Below are 20,556 nucleotides of genomic sequence, written 5' to 3'. Positions count from 1 at the left end.
TCCATCCTGCTTTTTGCAAGATTTATGGCCCCTTTTGGACTTAGAAAATATCAGATTTCTTGGTTAAGTTTTATGTTTAGGTCAACTTTTTTTCATAAACTATCAAAGCTATTGCTTTGAAACTTGCAACACTTGTTCACCATCATAAGCTGACCCTGTACAGCAAGCAGCGTAACTCCATCCTGATTTTTGCAATAATTATTGCCCCTTTTGGACTTAGAAAATCATTTTCTTGGTTGAGTATTATGTTTAAGTCAACTTTTCTCATAAACTATCAAAGCTATTGCTTTAAAACTTGCAACAGTTTTTCACCATCATAAGTGGACACTGTACATCAAGAAACATAACTCTATCCTGCTTTTTGCAAGAATGATGGCCCTTTTTAGACTTAGAAAATCATGGGTAGGACAATATTTCTATTACACAAAAAAAATCAGATGAGCGTCAGCACCCGCAAGGCGGTGCTCTTGTTTTGAAATGAGTGGTACATTGATGAATACTATATAGATATATTGAAATAAACTCTTTCAAGAATGCTGTTTGTTTTACAGGTATTATTCACAGCGACTGGGTAACAAGTTTGACCACAGTGCAGAGACGTTATTACCTGCCCTCATTAATCTCATTCCAAATAGTGCCAAAATTATGTCAACATCCGGAATTATGTGTATTAGGTTCATATTACAGGTAAATTTATACTGACACATTGTACACATGTACTAGCTTTCAGTTTCCCATTTGATAATGGTCTTAGATAAATCAGGTAAGAAACTTTTTACACAGCCGTGTAATTCTAACAATACAGTTCTTTATAAACATTTTACAGCTGTCAAACTGGTCTATTCTCACACAGGAAGGCGGGGTTACGTGGCTAGTATTTAGTCTGCGGAAAGGTCGGCAGTTCCAGTTAATATAGAAATTGTGTGAAGGTTTTGCATGTAAGCTTGTCACTCACAAGTACTTGACTAATGTTTTCAAATTCTACAGACATCTTTGTCATCATGTGGTGACATCATATGGCAGGTTTGATAACTCTAGCTTACATTTTGGCAAAGTTATGTCCCTTTTGATGGAAGTTTTGCATGTAATCGGGATTCTTCAGGAACTGTTGAATAATTTTGAACTTTACATAAGACTTCAGCATCAAGAAGTGACAAGTTTTAGCCAGCATCCATCTCTCTGACTTACAGTTTACAAAATTATGCCCCTTTTTCAACATAGAAAATTTTAGTAAAGCTTCTGTATGTAAGCTAGTATTAGATGAAATGACTTCAAATAGTCAAGCATACTGTCATAGGACAGCTCCTAGTAAAATAAATAAATAAATAAACAAAAAAGCCTGTTGCAGAAATAGAAGTCTGAAGAAAACAGTGAACCATTCTAGGACTATTGCACAGTATTATTTTTGTATTAAAAGCCAGGAAAAAAAAAAAACAACTGATTTTTTGCAATTTTGTCCTCTGCAGTCATGGTTTATTTTATCGTAAAATAATATGTAGATTTTTACTCTGTGTTTCAGTATACATTTTCATCCAGACTCATTCCTGTGATCACCAATAATATGTCATCCAAGGCCAGTATCATTAGAAGGTAAGATTCTACTCAATGCTCACATCTAGTGAGTCGATGAACCTGCAGAAATATGAAATACACACATGTATTAGGTATTTCATTGAAATAGTATCATATTTTAGGGTTCCAGGAATAGCCATCTAATTTTGGCTGGAGTGACTTTATGCCCCCGACAGGAGGCATATAGTTTTTGAACCGTCTGTCGGTCTGTCAGTCTGTCCGCAATTTTCGTGTCCGGTCCATATCTTTGTCATCCATGGATGGATTTTCAAATAACTTGGCATGAATGTGTACCACAGTAAGACGATGTGTCGTGCGCAAGACCCAAGTCCGTAGCTCAAAGGTCAAGGTCACAGACGTTAAAGGTAATTTTTCATGATAGTGCATTCGTGTCCGGTCCCTATCTTTGTCATCCATGGATGGATTTTCAAATAACTTGGCATGAATGTGTACCACAGTAAGACGACATGTCGCGCGCAAGACCCAGGTCTGTAGCTCAAAGGTCAAGGTTACACTTAGACGTTAAAGGTCATATTTCATGATAGTGCATTGATGGGCGTGTCCGGTCCATATCTTTGTCATTCATGCATGGATTTTGAAATTATTGGGCATGAATGTGTACCACATTAAGACGACGTGTCGCGTGCAAGACCCAGGTCCGTAGGTCAAAGGTCCTAAACTCTAACATCGGCCATAACTATTCATTCAAAGTGCCATCGGGGGCATGTGTCATCCTATGGAGACAGCTCTTGTTATGACTGCACTTTAATAGATGTACACAACTCCAAACCATGAGAAAGTCGTGCTATGTAGAAATAATATAATTAGTTTGTTACAGTTGACAGTTGTTTCGTTTTATGCCCTATCCTCTTCATGTGTCACTCTTGAAGGAATACAGAATCTGCAAACTGTAGCTCATTTCATTTTTCATACTCATTGAATATTTAGAAGGTTCGCAAAAGACAGAATGATGTCATGGCGCTGGTGTCCGTCTGTTTGTCCACCGTTAGCAATTTTGTGTCCGCTCTGTAACTTTTGAACTCCTTGAAGGATTTCCAAGAAACTTGACACATATGTTCACCACATTGAGACGACATGCAAAGCACATGTTTTGGATGGCTTGCTTCAAGGTCAAAGTCATACTTATAGGGTCAAATGTCATATGACTTTGTTTCATGTCCGCTCTGTAACTCTTGAACTGCTTGAAGGATTTTAAAGAAACTTGTCACAAAAGTTCACCACATCGAGTCAACGTGCAGAGCGCACGTTTTGGATAGCTCGCTTCAAAAAGTCAAGGTCTTACTTAGGGGTCAAAGGTCATACCTTGAGGCGTATATTGCTTCACATTGCGGTGCTTTTACTTTGAACTTGGGCTCTCCTTGCCCCATCTAAAATGTATGTTTGATTTTGGCAAAATCCTTCTGTGAACAGTGATGTTTGATTCTTGATTTAATTTCCCGAATTACAGATAAACATTTTATAAAACTTTGGGTAAATAAAGATATTCACAGTGATAAGCCTTGGTATCCTTTATTGTTACGTAATTATCACAGTGATAAGAGGTTTTTACACTCTCGTTGATGTGTACGCCTTTTCACAGTATGCTGCCAGACATAATTTGTCTGTACAATGCAATTTTTCTTTTCTTTTTCAGGTTAAGCTGTGAGTTCCTAAACCAGATTTTACACACATGGCCAACACATATACTAGAGAAACATATTGCCATAATACAAGAATCCATTAAAAAGGGTATCAGTGATGCCGACTCTGAAGCCAGATCATTTGCTCGAAAGTAAGTCTGTGCACTTTTTGGATTAAGTCTTTGACACTTTCTGTTGCAAGTTGTTACACTTTCTGGATTAAGTCTTTTACACTTTCTGGGTTAAGTTTTTGACAGTTTTGGAAATAAGCATTTTTAACTCTCTGGATGAAGTCTTTCACACTTCCTGGTGTGTGTGTGGGTGGGGGGGGGGGGGTAGTATTTGTTGGGGGGTAAATCTTTATGCTTTCTGGAATAAATCTTTTATACTCTCTGGAATAAGTCTTATACACTTTCTGGATTAAGTCTTTGACAGCTTCTGGAATAAGCATTTTAAACTTCCTGGATGAAATCTTACTTTTCTGGGGTAAATCTTTTACATTTGCTGGGGTAAATCTTTTAAACCTCCTGGAGTAAGTTTTTAAATTTTCAGCAGTAAATCTTTCACTATTTCTGAAGTAAGTAAGTCTTTGAACATTCTGAGGTACGTTATACACTTCCCGACATTTCATTGATACATATATGTATAAAGGGATTAAAATGAACTGCGAAATGAGAATGAACTGCAAATGAATAGAATATTAACATAGTCTCATGCCAAATGCAAACTGTAAAATGTATTTAGTTGGTTCTAAATAGGTAAGTCACTGACGTCAGATTTTTTGTCTGTTCAGGTCATTAAGTGAAAAGTAGTACAAATGTACTGATATTCTTCCATCTTTTTGCAAATGTTTAGAAATTGGCATGGTATGTTGATTTTTTCCCTTTCATTATTTTCTTATGTTGTAGCCCTTTGGTAAGGTCCAAAAAGAACTTATATAGAAAATATGTCACAGTTATTGTATTACAGAAGTACTTGTATTACAGAAGTACTCATTTGTGTTAGAGTAATCTCCCCTTAATTTGTAACAGGTCTTTCTGGGGGTTTGCGGATCATTTCAAAGATCAAGCAGATGCCTTGTTAAATCACCTAGATCCAGCAAAACAGAAAGCTTTACAAGGTGAACTGAGTAACTCATCTAGTAACAACTCTCTCAACAGTGGAGAACGGTTGGCTGCTGGGAGGGTGCGGGCACGTTCAGCTAGTCAAGATAGAGGATACGAGTCAAGTACTTTAGGGTAACACTTTTTTTATGATTTTGTGTGAAAAAACCATTTAGCACAAGGTGATCTTTCGCTGAAAAGAAAGAAAAAAGAAAAAAATTGTACTGTTCCATATCATTACTAGTAGGTTTTGTGAAAACAGCAATACCTGAGGCCAGGGAACACCATGAAAAGACCACAAGTTCTATTTCCGATGAAATATTTGCTTTTAGGTAGTAAGCTGTGAAGATAGATAGCTGTTCGAAGTGTTTTAATTGTCTACAGGTTTAGATGAATCATTATTTTTTGAATGATAGATGTGTCAGAGCCACGCACAAGGACTTCTGTCTCAGTTTTCGGTTGAATTTTAAATGGTACATAACTGATCCTGAAATCAAGTTTGAATATGATTTACAACAACATTTTAGTTGGTATTCCATGGTAGATAGTGAGGGCCTTCACAGCTGAGTTGTTAATGTAGCTGTGTTTGAATCACTTAGCTTTCCCCTTTGCGGTTTTCAATTCTTATAAAAGCGTCTCACTTAGATAAAAAATAAATGAAAATTTTGTTTCGAAGTATATTAACTGTCTTAATATGTCTGAAATTCTGCTTTGAAATTCTGCTACACTGTAAACCAAAAAAAATGATTGAACAACATTTTTAATCTGAAATTAAACGTTTGTTTTCAGTCGTATTAATAAAAAAGGTCATCAGCGGTTCCGGTCGGCACGCAGTGACACAGGAGGAGGTAATTTTGTTTTTCATTATGTCTTTGTAAGAAATGAAACAAATGTTTTTCTAATTTTTTGCCTTTTGGTGAATAAAAAAATATTATTTTTATTTCATGTCTTTTAAATTGGTATAACCAAATTTTACTCATTTTGTTAAGTTCCGCGACAGTGAGAAATATATTTGACAATCTTATGACTAATTTCAATTTATGATTAACGTATAGTAAATTTGTTTAGAAGGAAAAAAAGAATTCTTTGAAAATATTTTATTGAATAATAAATAGTATATAGATATCTATATAAATAATAAATGTATTATTAAACTGATTCAGGAAAAAACTCCCTGATGTCCAAAAGTTGGTCGAAAGGTGTGATTTTATGATAATATTTTAAATTATGAATGCACCTTTTTATTATATACTTGCACTCGAACCACAGTTTCAAGTGGCCATTTTTTACAGACACTCAGTATACATGTAGTTTCCTATATGTATAATTTTATTGTTGATGAATTACACACATTTTGATATGGTTTTCATGCATCACATTTTGATTTTCAAAGGTCATTTATAGCTTAGGGAAAGACACTTTGATCTTTTTACCTGCTCCATAATAAATACTAGACCAGACATACTGTGAACTTAATGTATGAAATAGTGTAGCAGTTTTGCTGAGCAAGAGCTTGAGAAACTGTTTGTGCAGTTAGCAGGGTGATAGCTTTGTACATGGCAGTTGGTGATAGCTTTGTACATGGCAGTTGGTGATAGCTTTGTACATGGCAGTTAAATTGCCAGATATGGAGACATGGTGATAGCTGTGTGAAGTACAGTTAAGTTGCCAGATGTGGAGACATGGTGATAGCTATGTACTATGCAGCTGTTGCCAGCTGTGGAAACATGATGGTGGCTTTGTATGGTACAGCTAAATTGCCAGCTGTATATGCAGCTGTTGCCAGCTGTGGAAACATGGTGACAGCTATGTACTATGCAGCTGTTGCCAGCTGTGGAGACATGATGATGGCTTTGTATGGTACAGCTAAATTGCCAGCTGTATATGCAACTGTTGCCAGCTGTGGAGACATGGTGACAGCTATGTATTGTACAGCTAGATTGCCAGCTGTGGAAACATGGTGGCAGCTATGTACTATGCAGCTGTTGCCAGCTGTGGAAATAATAGTGATGGCTTTGTATGGTACAGCTAAATTGCCAGCTGTGGAGACATAGCAGTAACTATCTAGTATTGCTGTGTTTTAGTCACATGGCCTGTTTCGGCGAAGCAAGGCAGTCATACAGGATCTGTGACTGTAAATGCTGCTGGTATGAATATGTGACATAGATATTAAACGAAATATGAAAATAACAATATTTTTTATCATCACATTTGTTTTTCAGGTTGCTTTTGAGAATTTTCTGACAATTTATAAATACTGCTTTACATGCATTTACAATGTGTGCAATATTTACGTAATATTCTAGATAATTTAATGCTAGACTGTATTTTCATGTGAATACAGACCACCTGCATATAAAGGTTTTGGCTCTGCGAAGCATGGTCTTGATACCCAGGTTGCACTGTACCATAAACAGACCAATATCTGCATCTACTGTTTCGATCCATGCTCTTTGTAACAGGGTTTTTTTTCGGAATTTCAGCTTTAGTTTACAAGATTCACATAGAATTTATACTTTGTTCTAAATGACCTTTGAGGTGTTGATAGGATTTTTTTTTTTTTAATTTTAAAGTTTGTGGCCAAATATTACGGCTCATGAAAGAAGAAATGTAAAAATATCCGTTTTGAAGTTGTACAAAAATTCTTACAAGGAAAGGGTGCTTATCTGCTTTTAAGTTAGTAAAATATCCTGAAAGTTTTATGACAATTCATCATCAATGTTTTACTGTAGTTACAAAGGTGGATCTAACAGTAACTAGTGTTTGCATGCCCAGAACAATAATATACTTGTAAGTTTGTTGCTGTCTTATCATTTGGTCAGCATGTTGTCAATGTTGATATATCAGTGGAAAGGAAAGTTCATAACTTTGACAGATCACAAATGCATCGTTCGTAGACACTAGTTAAGTTTTGCTCTTAATCTGGATTACATGCATTGATGAGTACGCACTTAGTTATAATTTCAAACAATTCTATGAGCCACGTCATGAAAAAACCAACATAGTGCGTTTGCGACAAGCATGGATCCAGACCAGCCCTCTCATCTGCGCAGTCTGGTCAGGATCCATGCTGTTCGCTACTGGTTTCTCTTATTGCAATAGGCTTTGAAAGCGAACAGCATGGATCCTGACCAGATTGCGTGGATGCGCAGGCTGGTCTGGATCCATGCTGGTCGCAAATGCACTGTGTTGGTTTTCTCATGGCGCGGCTCAATTATATCTCCTCTAGATTCAGCATTATATTTTGTATAGCAAGCATTTCAAAATTTATCCACTGAACAGGTTATCTAGGCTATTTTAGAATTAAAGCACCTTTGTTTTGTCTTGGTCATATAGCTTAAGCTTAAGCATATATCACTGCAACAATTCTTTCACATGGACAGCATGGGTTTAGCTTTTTTGTATAAGAAAATCATATTTTTCATTTCTTCATTTTCGTATTAACCCTTACCATGCTGGACACGATTTATACTGCCTTTGCGACTAGTGTAGATCATGATCAGCCTGCACATCCGTGCAGTCTGATCCTGATCTGCACTGTTTGACATTTAGTCAGTATCTTTCTGATAAGCACCCCTTTTAACAGTTAATGGTACTGTCCAAATTGAAAGATGGACAAGTTCATTTTAGAAATTTAGCAGGGTAAGGGTTAATTGTGGTTATATATGTATTACTACAATGGATAGCGACAAAGTTTGATATTGAAAAGTTGCTTTTTCCAGTATATTTGAATGTAGGGTAAATACACCTTAATTCATGCAGGAACGTCTGCAGAAGTTAGTGACTTATATTGAAACTAAGAGTCCAAAAGGCAAATAATTTAATACAATCCATGGCCTTCTGCAATATGTTTATGCAGAAAGTAAAGTTCTTGCATATAGAATAAAAAAAAATGTTATTTACTCTCATGTCCTGCTTAAAAGAGATAATTTTTGGATACTATGCTCCAATATTGATGCCATTTGATCGAAAATTGCCATTTGTTTTAAATATTGATAGTTTAAGCAGAGTCTATATTGACGTGATTTTGCAAATTTTGCATTTTCACATCAAATTTTACTAAGTTTATTCTGCTGGATATTACACAGGCTAGAATTACTGTTCACTAATAAGATAAGACGAAAGGACATTTTATGTTGCAATTGCAGTTCTGGACACTAAATTGTTGATGATGCAGCCCTGGTGTGTGCATTAGTAAAATCATGCATTAACAGCACATGGATTCCTTTGTTAATTTGTGTTCGTTTCCTGTAGATGCACTCCTTAGAACACAGTTTTGTATGCAAGATTGAAAAATGGAATAGACCGCTTTATTTCCATGTTTCAGCAATACTTAAGTTAACTGAAGGAGTGTATGCCGAGGATGATCTGGACACGTACAGCAAAATGCCTTTTGCTCGAGTATCTACTATGAAATCATTAATATTCTTTAGGAACTATTTTTATGCCCCCACTTTGGGGTGCACTTTGTTGTGCAACTGGGGTTTTGCATCCGGATTCATTCAGTCATGTAGGAGTTATGGCCCCTGACTTTGTACATATTGTTTTCCCAAAGTTGATCCGTGTCCTTTGTCATGTAGTCGGGGCATCTGTGTTCCATGGACATATTTCTAGTTTGTGGTTGTGTCAATCCATGAAATTTAATGCCAGCGAAGAAGTTAATATAAGTGAGTAATATATTAGATTAAAAAATTAAAATCCATGTATTCATATCCCCATTAAAATAGCTCATTAGAGCAAAACCATGAAATCTCATGCTCAAGAAATAAAGTGATTAGACTGTAGTCCTCGAGCACCTGGGCTGTCCAGAGAATTTCAGGTGGATGGTAGCCATTTTTCTTGTATTTTCTGTGTTTAGGTTGCTGGAAACCCCGGACAACTTGAGCAGTTTGCTACCTCAATTGACTGTTGTTTTACTGTAGATATCTATTGTTTCAGTAATAGACTTTCAGAAAAATTTGCTTTTACTGCTTGAAGCTTAGTAGGGATACATAAGGGGATCCGGCTGTTTTTTTGTGTCACAATATTATTAGTAAACAATAACTGTTACTTTAGAATAATAAGATTTTGTGCATCTTGACGAGTGATTTAAATGAATGTTTGTTTCTTTTTGCCTGCGTTTTCCTGTAGACCTCGACAATGATGACATAGATGGCCAACAGGAAGGTAAGCAGACGTCATCATGTCATGTGACCATCATCATTGTCATGTGACCTGTTCCCATTGGCTGTTTTGTGCTGCAGTGCCATTAGTTGCAGTGTTGTTTTCATTTGATTGACAGTTCATTTGTCATTTAATGGTAGCAGAAACTGGATAGATTTGTCTAGCACTTTTAGAAAATCACATATTGGTAATATATTTTAAATATGAATTGAACTTGTTTGATATTTATAAAGTTCATGGTCCTTTCGTTCAGTCACAACATTTTGTGAGGAGCCAATTTCTGCTAACATGGCATCATTTCATTGCTACCAGACAGTTTCACAACTTTCTGTGTGAGATTGTCTGTCAGTCACCTGCTTGTATTCATCAATATCATACTTTTTATCACTCATTATCAATCAAATAATCATTATTTACATATGTAATCTACACATAGACTATATAATGTTATCAAATGTCTTAACAAAAAGCAGTCCCACCCATTGGTATGCACCCAGTTTAGTTGCAGTTATTACTAGCACTAGTTAGTTTGTTATATACTTAACCCACTAGAATTTATAGAATGCTACTCACAGTGTAAGTTCTGGAACTAGAATATCCAACTTTATTTTTACATTCCAAATTGAATTGTTACAGATTTAGAAACATTTAATGAACCGCCATCGAGTCACAGACAAAATGGAATGATGCGTTCGAGCAGTGCGGTAGATATCGCTAACCGATCGGGCGGAGCGGTATCTACTTCAACACTGCCTCGGAGACGCTCGTCTTCGACGATGCTTGCGGCAAAATTGTCTAATGGATCAACACAATCGCTACGTAAGCAGTGTTAAGTATGATTTGAATTCCCTCGGAAAAAGGTCCTGTGACTTTTATTTCGAAACCTGTTACACCCTTTTTACTTATAGTAAAATGCCAAATCGAGTATCAGAAATATATATTTAATTGTTTGTGTTGTTTTTATTTTGGAGAAATATGAATATTTTCATACAAATTTCCAACCAGTTCACTTACACGTAATCACAAATATATAAACTATAACAACAGTCACATATAAGACATGGTGAAGGGGTTTGTATATTCTTTAGTGTAGTACACATGTTAAACCTGGTGAAAATGTTCGTCCTTAATGACTAACTCTTCCTGACATTTTTTTTTTTTGTTTAATATAGAATAATTTATTTCATCATATATGCAGTTTTACATGATATATCACCTATGTTATGTAAAAACAGTAAAAGCAGTAAAATTTATTTTTCCATAAAGCACAGTGTTTAAAAAAGAAACGAAAACACAAATTATAGTCGCAAATAAATAGACTAAATAAATAAATAAGAAGGACCATGTTTTTTATGTTTTTTTTTAGAATAAAGTTTTTTAAAGTTTAATTTACAGACATAAGAAGTTGTTAATGCATAGTTGTTAATAGAAACACTTTAAAAAAAAAAAGAGAGAACTAGCTGGTAATTAAATTTGCAATACCTTATAGAAAAAAAAAAATCTTGTAAGCAATTTTTGTAAGAGATTGTCTATCATGCAATTCTATACTTGTGTATTCTATACTGGAGCAGTTCTATACTTGACTGTTATGCCGTCTTTGCAAACCCAGTAATCTTACTAGATCTGATGACAAAATATGATAGGGAAGGCTTATCATATATGTCAGTCAGTAAGATATCCTGAAATTTAAGACATTTATCATGTAGAAGAGTCTTAAGGTTGATTGACTGGTTTTGATCACATTTGATTGGCTGTCTTTTCATCATAATGTTGCATTTGTCCAATATCAATGTTACTTAAATGAAAAACTATGGATAAATGGTTCGAATATTTTAGTGTAATATCTTGTACTTAAAGCAACATATTTTTTTACCATTGGGATCAAATTGTGAGCTGTAAATTGTTAATTAATGACTTTCATAAATTGTAAATATTCAATGTGAGTGTTCCTATCATATCAAGTGTCAACGGTGTGATATTCCAGTGAGGCAGCACTACTATAAAGTTAGGCACTGTGCTCACTGCTACAAGTAGGCATTGTTGAAAAGGACGCTTAACCCAAATGCACATGCACACATGACTTCTTTTTTGTCTGGAGCATAAATCCAGAACTATTAAAGGGATGTTGTTAACCTTTAGCCAGCTGGCGGCAAAAGATTCTGCCGTTGTGACCAGCGCAGACCTTCTGCCTTTGCGACCAGTGCAGACCAAGATCAGCCTGCACATCCCATCCATGCAGGCTGATCACTGTCTGCACTGTTCGCTATTCAGTCAGTAAATTTTTAGTGAACACCCCTTTGAATAATAAGTGGTACTACCCAAGTGGAATGATGGACCAATCCATTTTAGAAATTTAGCAGGCTAAATGTTAGAACTTCATACCAATTGATAAAGGATATTAAGAGAAAGTTATTTTAATAAGAACTAGAACTTTGTCTTGTTTTGCAGAAAGCAACAGTATGCCAAGACTTTTAACCTTTACCCTGCTAAATTTCTATAATAGACTGTTCCATTATTCAATTTGGGCAGTACCACTTATCATTCAAAGGGGTGTTCACTGAAAATTTACTGACTGAATAGCGAACAGTGCAGACCATGATCAGACTGCACAGAGGTGCAGGCTGGCTGATCTTGGTCTGCACTGGTCGCAAAGGCAGAACCACTTGCCGCCAGCAGGATAAAGGTTAAATGTACCAATTTCCGAAAAATGTTCCAGCAAGCTGGGTGTCAATGGCTTGACAAATATTTACTTAACTTGTTAGAGTGGAATAAAAAAAGAAAAGTAAATATTGCTTGTAAGATATATTTTACTTGTATTGGCCAAAGGGTTTTAACATAGTAATTTTAAAATGAGACCAAAGTTTTTGTAGATCTAGGTCATGAGAAGAAAAAGAAAACAATGTACAAATAAGGCTAATCCTGTTTGGTATGGTTTATCATTGAAGGATGAATCCTTTAATTCATTGGGATTTTCATTGACCTTAAAACTGAGGTCATTTAACTTAAAACTACTGTCACCGGAGTTAAGATCCTGTAAGCATCAGTAAATAGTGATGATATATTATTTAGTATGCTGCTGGTTTTGAAATAATCTCTTTAATATCTTTTATTCTTAAGAATGTTATAAATGACCATAAATGTAGATCTAGCACAAGTGTGTTACAGTATAACCTCTTAACACCACATGCAGGGAGCAAACACCTTTTTCAAAGACATGTAATTTCTTGACTTGTTAGATTTCTTAGTAAATTAACCACTGAAGAGCAAGAATGGTTCTATATCCAATAGAATTCTTTGTAAATTATTCTCATTATTTAGACTAATCAAAAGGGGGATTCAATTCCTTATTAATTTATGTAAAAATTATCATAATTCCCCTTAACATGATTAACGTTACATATATGTGCAAGCGATAAAACTAATAACTTTGTATGACTGTGTACTGTGATTTATCCTCAATTATTTTGGTCCTTTTAGAGAAGCCGTTACAAATATAAAACAAACTAAACATCAAATTATTATACCCCCACCAAGCATGTTTGAGGGGGGTATATAGGAGTCAGTTTTGTCACGTCCCGTCCCATCCCGTCCCGTCGCGTCCTGAAATCTATTATCTCAGTTATTACCAAATGGATTTGATTCAAACTTAAAATACATGTTCCGCCTCATCACCCACATCAGGTGACACAAGGTGCATAACTCTGACACCAATTTTTCATGAATTATGCCCCTTTTTACTTAGAATTTAAGGTTAATTATGATGTATTTTCACTATATCTCAGTTACTACTGAATGGATTTGATTCAGACTTAAAATAGATGTGCCACCTCATCACCCACATCATGTGACACAAGGTGCATAACTCTGACACCATTTTTTCTTGAATTGTGTCCCCTTTTACCTAGAATATAAGGTTAATTTTGATGTATTTTCACTACCGGTATATCTCATTCTGATTGGCTTAGAGCCAAAGGGAAGTAACCTTTTTTTAACTTTTGTACTGAGTTTCTTCCCCTTAAATTCCAGGAATTAGTCTATTTTTAGAAATCCTATTTTTAGATTTTCAATATTTTAGGTATGTTTCTTACTTTTTTTATTATAAGTCCTATGTAAAAAGTAAATACATTTTTCTGTGGTAACATGGGTCGGTAAGAGACTTTTTTGTATTCACTTTTAGTGTATGTCTAATATTAGAGATTTTTTATATTTACTAGTATTAGTATACTAGTATTACTTATATGTGGAAGCCCAGGATGAAGTACTCCAAAGACTAAGTATTTTTAAGATTTCTTATGGTGGCCATTCTTCTGTGACAAGACCGTATGGTGGGGGTATGAGTCACTCCTGTGACAGTTCTAGTTTTGACTTATGTGAGTCTATAACTGGTTCTTTCCATGAACGAAGACAAGGCTTATCAGCTGCCTGTATGTAAATAACTGAAATAGTGTTTAAACGACTTTAAATAAATAGTAGATCTAGATAAATTCACATACACGTAAACCCCACCAAAAAATAAATAAAATAAAAACCTAGATCTGTAATGGAGTTAGATTTGCAATAGTTAAGCTACGGAAGACTCTGCAAAAGTTTGAATATCAAATAAATCAGTTTTTATGGATATGACAATTAGATCTACAAGTGTTGCTTAGCTTGAAGGTTCAATGATACCTTTCTATAAAACCTTGTTGGAAATTTCGTCGATAATAATTGTCATAACAAACAAAAAACGCTGTTTTCATTTGAACGTAGTTAAAATATTCTATATTCTACTTTCAAAACAACTTATCTATTATCACCTTATTGCACTTTACAATGTATCCAAGTACGGCGATACCTCAAAGATAGTGTCAGAGCGCGCGCTTTGTGTGACGTCAAGATAAAGAAAAAGTTCCACGACAAGGTGAATGAATAATTTATTGTGGATGAGGCAGGGTTAACCTGTCAGGATTACTCCAAAAATAGCTTTAGCTTCACCATTTCTGTTGCTAAACGTGCAACTCAATCGATTTCAAAAAAGTTGAAGGGGCAATTTGATCTGCAAACAGTAGTAACACCTACTCTGGGAATTTTTGACTAAAAAACCCCAAATTTTGTACCTGTAGTTATTTGTTTCTTTGAGAGATGGGGTGTCATCTGTTTTTGCAGCAAAATACACTTCTTGTTCTTAAAAATGTAAACGTTTTTCTGGTTGCTATGCCTGTAACTATGATTTTAACAAAATATTGCTGTTTATCACAGTGATCACACTTTGACTATCCAAAGACCTCCGCAACAACCTCCCAGATGACTCACAGCCCCCCAACCAAAGGTAATGAAAGTTTACTTAGGACATGCTGAGTAGATGATCCCCTATTGACTTTTTGCCTATTACTACTATGCATTGGGGGAGACATGCACTTTTCTACAAAAGCGTCTTCTAGTTATTTGTGATTTTATAATAAAACATACAGACATATATGACATAGTTTCCTTAGTCAATTTTATGCAAATTGATGATTTTAATTGTCAGCAGTTAAATTTATTACTTCCTAGAAAAAAAAGTTTACCAAAATTTTGTAAATAAAAACACAGTTTTGCATATTTTTATTTTTATATGGGTCATTTTATTGGCAAGGGTTAACAGTTTTCACCATATGAATGCTTCATTTTGCCAATTTCACAGATAATTTAAAGAAAAATTTGACAGGTGCTTTTGTTTGCAAGTTTAACCCCATAAGATTTTATCACGAGTGACAGAGCAATTTTGAAGTACAAATTGTATACGATATCAACCAGTATACAGTTGAGGTGATTCTTTGTCAAATAGTAAATACAGAAGTTCATATGGCGTTATTTGATATCAATTACGTTAGTGTGTGGTATTGACTTTAATGACAGGGATAGTTTTATTAGTGACGGATTAAATACAGCCTTAATTAGAAAATCTATTGACTACTTAAAATTAGTGAAATTGGATTAACTTGCAAACAGCGCATGTAAATATTAGTCAATTTAATGAGGATACCACGACAGAGTTTCAATAATTTTTTGTAGAAAGATCGATTTTTCAAAAGATAAAATTAAGTTGGTGTTGCAAAAAAAAAGACGAGGACTTGTAATCATTTGAAATATGTTTCATAAATATTTTGTGTGTTAATTTTTTGTTGTTGCAAAGTCGCAGCTCTTGAAATCTAGTGAATTTTTTTTTTTTGCAGTCTCTAGCAACTGGATTAGGTATTAGTTTTAGTATTGAATGTGTGGTGTAGACAATTTTTTTTACATAATGAAGTCAGAGCACATGTGCGAAAGCATTCACGTCTGGTGCTGAAGTAAGGGGAAGGTTTTTGCATTATATATAACAGAATCTATAAGTTTAATTAATTTGATTGAAAGTACATGCAGTAACTTAGGAGTAGTCTTGTATCTGGTTTCTGTTATACTAACGTGTCGGTCTCGTTGGTTGTTGGTTTGTTTTTAGGCCACACAGCTTACATTATTTGGTGACTGTGCAGTTCTAGTAATGGATAAAGACTGTGCTATTCCGAACAATATTTAAGATAGGGGTTGGCATGTGGATATAACCATTGACTTTCTTCAAAGCGGAATGGTTTCTTAATTTGAAAGAATTATGGTCTGTGGCAAGACTCGAACCTGCAGTGGTGATCAAGGGGCTTGATCAAGGCCACATAGGTCCCAGCTGACTTTTTGGTAGATAGTATTGTACCAAGTAATGTAACATAGTCCTAGTAGGTATTGGTGCCGTTGTTGCTTGCAACTTATCTTGTATACCTGGTAAAGATTTCGAGAAAATGTCTTAATATACTCCATTAAATTGCTTATACAAAGTTGTGGACTACATTAGTATTTCGTACTGGACATTTTGCCCAGTTGTCAACAAGCTGTTTAGTGGAGAAACTTACTGAAATGGATACATTTAAAAACTAAAAAAAAAAAGAAATTCAATGATTCTAGCCAAGTTATTTTTTTTTTGTAAAAGCTACATGTATAGCGATAGATCACCATGTTTTGGGGCTTTATGAAACATCCAGGTTGACTTGAATGATTAAATAGGTGGTTTAAAATTTACGAGATGGGACAGATGTTCATTCTGTTGTCTCTTATATGTCATACTAAGGTGTAATTAGCTGTTTTCTTAATGAGCATGTTTACTCTAAAATGATAATGAAACCGTTTTTTCTGTATCTGCTCAAAGCAAAATGGAAATTTATGACTCAAGTTTGGGTACAAGGGTTATGCCGTAGAGATGAAGGAATTCTGTCAAGTGCATGTTTTATTTAGTATTAACCGTTTTTAAGTAGCTTAAAACACTAAGTCAGAAGTTACTGTTTTGGTATGTTGAACACGAAGTGATGCGCTTTTATGTGGGAAGATGGGAAGTAATATTTTGCGTCAAATTATGGTGATACTTGTAGTGGTTACAATGGATTATGTCTATTAATTATCTCAATTAAAGACGATGTTTTGCATTGGATTTACATTTGCAAATGAATATTTTTCTGGGGTTCACTTAGTTTGTTCTTCAATTAATGTAATTCTGGACAGCCTGGCTGGCTCTGTAGGTAGAGCGAAAAAGGTTGCAAGTTTTTTCCTCAGAGATGAAGAAAGTCAATGAAGAAAGTCTTCTCTGTGACTGTTTCACATAAGTCATTCTTCCTTCAGAATCTAGAAAAATGAATAAAGGACAAAATCCTAACCCCCTCCCCCCTCTAATCTTCCAACTGCTGCTCAATTCGACCATGGCAAACAAAATCCACTGACACCTCTTTGGTTTTGTTGAATAAAATCTCAAAAATTAGAGATTGAAAGAAATTAGAAAATAACAATTTTAATAACATTAATATTTTAAGTGAAAATTTGGATAAAACTGAAAAAAAAATATGGTTGGATTTTGTCCGCCTTAGTCAAATTGAACAGAGTGTTGTGGGAGAGAGGTTGTCTGTATCACCAGAAAACTAGCTAGATTAACCTTTAGGTAATGCTGTCCAGGAAAAAAGTGTTAAACTAATAGTAACTTAAAGCAGGCTATCTTAAGAACTCATTTCGTATGTTCATTGAGAAATTTTCGTCACAATGAATTTGCCATAAAAGGGTCATTCAGAGTATTGATGAATTGTAAAATTTGATATAATTTTGATATAGATTAAATAGATTTCAGTTATGTTCTCGTATCTTGTTACAGTTTTAAAAAAGGGCGTAACATTTATACTCTGGTTTACATAAAATAAATATAGGTGATAAAAATCTAACAATAACTTACGGAGATATTAGTTTAGATTAGTGTATTGTACTTAAATATTGGGAGATTGGGAAAAAAGATTGAGGGGGAAAATTCGGGAAAGTAAAAAAGAGAAAAGTATTAGTTGTGATGTAATTGTTGGTGAGAGATGGTTATCTAGGTGGTGTTATGAGCGGATTAAGGCCTAATTGACCTCTACTGCTTGATCTATTACAAATTAAAGTGGATTTTAGATTATCATGAAATCATCTGGACCTTTGAAGTTTTATTGTGTAGGTCACATATTTAAGGAAATTGTTATTGGAAGTAGATTTCTTAAATATTTTTAACTTGAGGAAATTTGTGCTTAAATAATTGATAAGGTAGTGGAGTAGTTGCCAGTTTTGTGTAAGACTAATAGTTATATTTGAGTGATATTGAAGTTCTTAGGATTACAAATCGGTCAATTTGCTTTGTAGAACAGAAAAGTTGGATTTCTATAGTTTTTTTTTTTTTTTTTTTTTTTTTCGCCAGTTTATGACTGAGAGGAGCTTACCATTGAAATAAAATGATGAAAATGAAAACTGGAGTGAATTCTTGGAAAACATTGTCAGATCTTTCCGAGTCTCTTGGACTAAATCAGCTGAATTATGAAAAGGAAAAAGATGGTAGTGATTATTCGCTGGAATTTAGTGTTGCTCCAGATGTAATAAATGAAATTAATGATGGAAATAACAACTGTGTTGTTAGTGAGGAGAAAAAATTGGTTGGGATATTAAAGAAAAGAGGTATAGATGCCAAAAATGAGGTAGATGATGGTTTCGATGAAGGTATGGGAGATTTAGATGATGTTTTTGATGATTTTGAAGAAGTTTATCAGTCTACAGTGGTGAACAGTAATGATACAATAAATGAAAATACAAATGATAGAGTGATTGCCTCTCCGATCACTTTTAAAAGTCACTGTGATTCTCTTTCACTTTGGAATGAACCAAAAAATGTTGGTAACATACGTTTAGATAATGAATTCTCGGAGCAGTGCAATATAAACGATAATGGTCAAACTGTAAGACCGTCTTGGTTGAAATTGTGCAGTAATGATAGAAACTCAAACAAAAACGATGAAACGGCGATTTCACCAAATACAAAAGCGAAATCTGTTCATTTTGCAATATTTCCTTATGTCAAGGAAGTACCAAGGGTATCAGATTTAGAATTGGAATTTGATACCTGTTCTGAAGATGTAAATAACAATAATACAGGATATACCGTTGGTAATTTTTTTCTCTTACTATTGTAGTGATTCGAAGCTTCTGGTTAACCAGGGGCCCATTTAGCTCAGTTGGTAGAGCACTTGACTTGCAAGCAGGGGGTTGTAGGTTCGAGTCATACACTGGGTAAATGATTTTCTCACCAAAATACAACACTATTCTTGTTTTACAACCTAGAATGTTGCCAAATCAAGAAATAAAACTGTAGCTTGCTTGGGTAATTTTAGGCTGATATGTCATTAGAAAAAAGTATAGAAGTACAAAAACTTTATACTTTTTGTGAATATTAAATTTGTTTTTGTTTAAAATGTTTGAATAATTAACAAGTAAAAAAGTGACATGAAAATTAAATATTCAAATCAACCTGTGAAATGAATATACTTTGTCTCAAAAATAGTATCATTAACATGTACCTATAGAAAAAAGGAAGTTGGTGCAAATTCTGTACTTTCCCTATTGTTCTTGCTTTTTCCTGGCTCTTATATAACTTAGCTTACCAAAAGCGATATTTTTCAAATTGGGTTCAATGCCCACATTATGTCACCAACAGGGCTCAGAATGTATTTTATTTCTGAATAATGAAAGTATTTTAGATTACAAAATCATAGGTGTATAATAAAAGTTTCAACTTTACAAAGAAAAGGTCAAATTATTCCTATTACAGTGTTATAAAAATCCTTTGAAATGTTTTAGTATCTAAGAACATAGTGGCATAATAGCATAAAATAACAGCAGATGGGTAATGAAAATATGATCTTCATAAGTAAGGTTAATTCATACTTGACAAACACAGTGATATACAAGATGTAAATTTCATGAGCTTAGTACAATATTAATGTAAGTATATGTATGGAAATTGTAACTAGGTACATTAATTTTGCACTGAGTTTTTTTTAAATTATTGTTATCGTTACGCATTTTGAAAGAAATTCAAATTTACATCTGATTGCTCGGTAGCATGAAATTTCACAATGAAGAAAAAAAAAATAATGACATAATTTATAAGCAGATGAAAGAGTCCCGAGTAATTTGCTTACTAAATGAAAATGTTAATGGCCTGATATATGTAAATAATGAATATACAAACCCTCAAAATGTGTCAAATAAAATACAGTTTTTTAACACGTTTATGGTACTTTGAAATAAACATATAAGTGAATTGTTTACAGAATTTAGTGAAGATAAGTAAAAAAGAAAGAAGTACTTAATAAACCTTTTTCCCAAATTAATCCCAAGTATACTTAATAACCGTGGACTGGAAGGCATAATAGTTCAATGAACCTGCAATACATTATTACCATATATTCCCATACTAACACCCCCAGGGCATTACATTTTGCAAACGGGGTGTTTAATTTAAAAAAAAATTTTTTTTTTGCAAAATATGGAAGTAGGGAGGAGGGTATAAAAGACAGTGGGTTAGTTACGGAAAATATGGTATAATTTATTCCGATTTTAACGTGAAAGATGTGCAAATAATTTTAAAATTTAGTTATATATGAGGTAATTGAAATTTTTTATGCTCCCCAAAGGGCAAGCATATAGTTGCCGCTTTGTCCGTCCGTCTGTCACACTTGTTATACAAAATAAGG

General features: G+C 34.2%; 1 protein-coding gene across 13 annotated transcripts in view; it reads left to right on the top strand.

Annotated features, from left to right (window-relative positions):
- The window catches only part of LOC123559387 (CLIP-associating protein 1-like), a 146,963-nt gene that overhangs the window by 70,104 nt on the left and 56,303 nt on the right, over positions 1-20,556 (top strand). For 10 of the 13 annotated variants that reach the window (XM_053552735.1, XM_053552737.1, XM_053552736.1 and 7 more), the window contains 7 exons: positions 552-687; positions 1,520-1,590; positions 3,227-3,364; positions 4,244-4,450; positions 5,105-5,163; positions 9,446-9,481; positions 10,115-10,297. In XM_053552735.1, coding sequence (XP_053408710.1) covers positions 552-687; positions 1,520-1,590; positions 3,227-3,364; positions 4,244-4,450; positions 5,105-5,163; positions 9,446-9,481; positions 10,115-10,297 — 830 coding nt within the window. The remainder of the gene's footprint in view (positions 1-551; positions 688-1,519; positions 1,591-3,226; positions 3,365-4,243; positions 4,451-5,104; positions 5,164-9,445; positions 9,482-10,114; positions 10,298-20,556) is intronic. The other 3 variants (XM_053552740.1, XM_053552738.1, XM_053552733.1) reach the window with 2 other exon arrangements.

The sequence above is a fragment of the Mercenaria mercenaria genome, chromosome 10 (genome assembly GCF_021730395.1).
Source record: "Mercenaria mercenaria strain notata chromosome 10, MADL_Memer_1, whole genome shotgun sequence".
Classification (NCBI taxonomy): Eukaryota; Metazoa; Mollusca; class Bivalvia; order Venerida; family Veneridae; genus Mercenaria; species Mercenaria mercenaria.
Note: the sequence above shows the minus strand (reverse complement) of the source record. Positions and strands in the feature narration are given on the sequence as shown.